This window comes from Olea europaea, chromosome 13, assembly GCF_002742605.1.
Source record: "Olea europaea var. sylvestris chromosome 13, O_europaea_v1, whole genome shotgun sequence".
Taxonomy (NCBI): domain Eukaryota; kingdom Viridiplantae; phylum Streptophyta; class Magnoliopsida; order Lamiales; family Oleaceae; genus Olea; species Olea europaea.
The window spans coordinates 23,420,908-23,424,306 of NC_036249.1; the positions used below are offsets into that span (position 1 = coordinate 23,420,908).

General features: G+C 36.1%; 1 protein-coding gene across 1 annotated transcript; it reads left to right on the plus strand.

Annotated features, from left to right (window-relative positions):
• Nucleotides 1-282: 282 nt before the first annotated feature.
• LOC111407930 (equilibrative nucleotide transporter 8-like) lies at nucleotides 283-2,958 on the plus strand. Its single transcript, XM_023037655.1, has 2 exons — nucleotides 283-850; nucleotides 2,134-2,958. Exons 1-2 carry the CDS (start codon nucleotides 349-351, stop codon nucleotides 2,832-2,834), a joined length of 1,203 nt encoding a protein of 400 aa, XP_022893423.1. The 5' UTR covers nucleotides 283-348; the 3' UTR covers nucleotides 2,835-2,958.
• Nucleotides 2,959-3,399: the final 441 nt, after the last annotated feature.

Consider the following 3,399-nt stretch of genomic DNA (forward strand, 5'->3'; position numbering starts at 1 on the left):
TTTAAAATGCTAAAAACCCGCAAATCAAGCACCCATAGAATTGAGCCCCCGTTTGATTCCCATTTTTTTAAGAATGAGAATGAAAAATACAGTTACAGGATCCACGCAAGATATAAAAAGTGAGATATGGTGACTTGATATCATAGATAACGATCATATTTTTTATTTTTGAGGCCAAAGAATGGGAATCAATCGGGGGCTGAGTGTTGTTAAATGTGGACTTGAACATGGGAATCTTTCAACCTATGCTACCTAGCTAAAACCTAAAAAACCTCTTCATCAAGTTAAATCACAGTTTATAAATAGTGCTTAATTTAAGTCTCTTAGGAATGCGAAAAGTCGTTAGCAATGAACGGCCTAAAGAATTCAAGAAATCTCGCTTCTGAACCTAAAGACACATACAAAATTGCATATATACTCCATTTTTTCCTTGGAGCAGGAAATTTACTTCCATGGAATGCTCTAATCACTGCAATTGACTACTTTGGGTATCTTTATCCAAACAAGCATGTAGAGAAAGTATTCTCTGTAGCATACATGGCTTCTTCTTTGTGCATCCTAGGTGTGTTGTTGAGTTGGGATTGGTGCAGGAAAAGATTGAGCTTTAGATTGAGGATGAATTTGGGATTTTCTATGTTTGTTTTGTCTCTAATGTTGACTCCAATAATGCACTGGATTTGGCACGGAAATGGACTTAAGATGAAATCCAGCATGGGTTATAATCTGGTGGTTGCAACAGTTGTGATTTGTGGTTTGGCAGATGGTCTGATTGCAGGAAGCCTGATTGGAACTGCAGGAAAGCTGCCAAGACAATATATGCAGGCGATTTTCGCTGGAACTGCTTCGTCAGGTATGTCTTATAATAATGTCAATCGACTGAACAACACAATAAACAAAACTTTGACTTTATTTTATTTTTTAATACTTTCCGATTCACTTACCAAACATGCCATTTACATCCATTCACGTCAGCAGATGCATCTTAATGTAGATCTTTGTCAACTTGTTTAATATTCGACATTAATAAAGCATACCGCGTACAGTTATGTGGTTTTAAACAAGTATGTTATGTTAAACTAGATAAAATTAGACAGATTTCAACAAAAATATGAACAAATTTTTCGCATCTCTCTTCTTTGATCGTGACAGTTTTTTCTAATCTAGCATATTTGGCAACGATTATAGGAAAGTGAACAAAATCCCAGATTTTTCCATTTTCAATCATGGATTCCTCTGTTCACGGAAAAAGGGCAAGAAAATTTCTCAATGGTCATTTTGAATGCTCAAGTTAGTTTAGCAAATATGAAATAATAAACGTAGAGAAATTTGACAAAATATATACACTAGATAATCAACTTATTTCATACCCTAATTTGAGCCCTTTTGTCGATAAGTGCAACTCCAAAATCCACATCTAAGAAAAGTTGATGTGCCTTTATTAGAGTAGTTGCAATATAAATATGTAGCATAGTTGCAATTGAAGGCTCCTTCTTTATCGACTTTCAGCTGGAATTGACATATATGCTTGAGTAATACTATTTAACATTAGTTGAATTACAACATAGTCTAGGTGACATTGGATGGCATTAAAGGATATGATTATTTAAATGAATCATTTATTCTCGACAATTAATTGAGTCTATCATTTAATGACACCTAGAATGGTGTTGTAACATAGAAAATTATTAAGGTGAGGGAGATATTTTTCAAGTATATCGTAACAGGCGGTTGGTCCTTTGGTGCCGCTATTGAGGGAGACTGAGATATTAGTTTGCCTTCTTTGTCTTGACCTCGGGCACTCGGTCATCTTGTGACCTTGGATCTACATGCTTGGTCAATACTATGACATCACAACCTCGATTCTAGTTTTTAGGGGAAACTCGGTCATCTTGTGACCTTGGATCTACATGCTTGGTCAATACTATGACATCACAACCTCGATTCTAGTTTTTAGGGGAACATTCTAATCTCAAGGCCTTGGACATCATGTTCGCGCCTTGTAATTGGTCGTTTTTGTGTCTTTGTAGTATCATTAGGTACGTTAAACTAGACGAACATGGAGATGACAACATCTCACATATCTAACTTCTTTAATATCATCTAAAGGCTATTTCGTAATTAATATATTTGCAGGTGTTCTTATTTCTATTTTGAGGATCATAACAAAGGCATCACTTCCACAAACCCCACAAGGCCTCAAAACAAGTGCCAACTTATATTTCCTAGCAAGTACCATAATTTTGATGGGTTGCATAATTTGTTGTAACTTATTGTGCAATTTACCCTTCATGCAACGGCACTACAATCTTGTTGAAGAAGACACCCAACAGCTACTCTCAAGCCCTAAATTCTGGGAAATTGCTCGAAGAATACGATGGCCAGCTTTCGGAATTTTCATGATTTATACTGTTACATTGTCGATTTTTCCAGGATTTTTAGCAGAAAATATCGAGTCCAATCTTTTCAAAGATTGGTACCCAGTTATGTTGATTGCAGTGTACAATATATCAGATTTTGTGGGCAAGTCATTGACTGGAATATATGTTTTGGAGAGTATTGGAAAAGCTACTTGGGGTTGTATCGGTAGGATTTTGTTCTATCCTATGTTTAGTGTTTGTTTCCGGGGGCCGGAGTGGCTGAGGACGGAGGCTCCGGTGGTGGTTCTGACACTAATGCTTGGCTTAAGCAATGGATATTTAACAAGTGTTGTTATGATTCTTGCTCCTAAGGCGGTGCCGCAGCCGGAGGCGGAAATAGCTGCCATTGTCATGGTTGTGTTCTTGGGTTTGGGACTTGTGGCTGGTTCACTCGTAGGATGGTTTTGGATTATTTGATTTGCAATTTCATTTTCGGATTTAAGTTGTTTTTACTTAGGTGGTTGGACATGTACTTTTAATTCTTAGCTATCTTTATTTGATTAATTTTAGATAATTGTTCAATGAGATGTTTGAATCCTTATTTTGTTTGATTATGCTCATATTGTGTTGAATAAAGATGAGCTACCGGAAAGACGAAAATGTTGATGGTGTCAAAATGAGTCGATCAATTCAAATTGGGTCGTCGACATCTAAGGCCAACTCAAGCCCAACATGGGTATCCAAGATTGGCTGCCTATCTAAATGTAGACCTTCGCAACAGGCATGTAGCCTTCTGTGTATTGTCCGATGGAGAGCCAACTCTCTAATTTCTTAAAGGGAACAATTCATTAACTCCTATATATAAAATTACATTTCAAAACTAACAAACTTATCAAATTATTTCAAAATTCAAGAATTAACTCCAATAAAAAAGATATATATAATATATAATTAATTGGAATTAATTATCCCCATCAAATTAATAATACCCACACCCCATGCCACCCACCCACTTACCTATAAAACAATTTCAAAAATAGAA

Coding starts and splice junctions, on each gene's coding strand:
- LOC111407930 (XM_023037655.1), top strand. CDS start 349: ATGAACGGCCTAAAGAATTCAAGAAATCTCGCTTCTGAACCTAAAGAC. Junction 851..2,133: donor CGCTGGAACTGCTTCGTCAG/GTATGTCTTATA, acceptor ATATATTTGCAG/GTGTTCTTATTTCTATTTTG.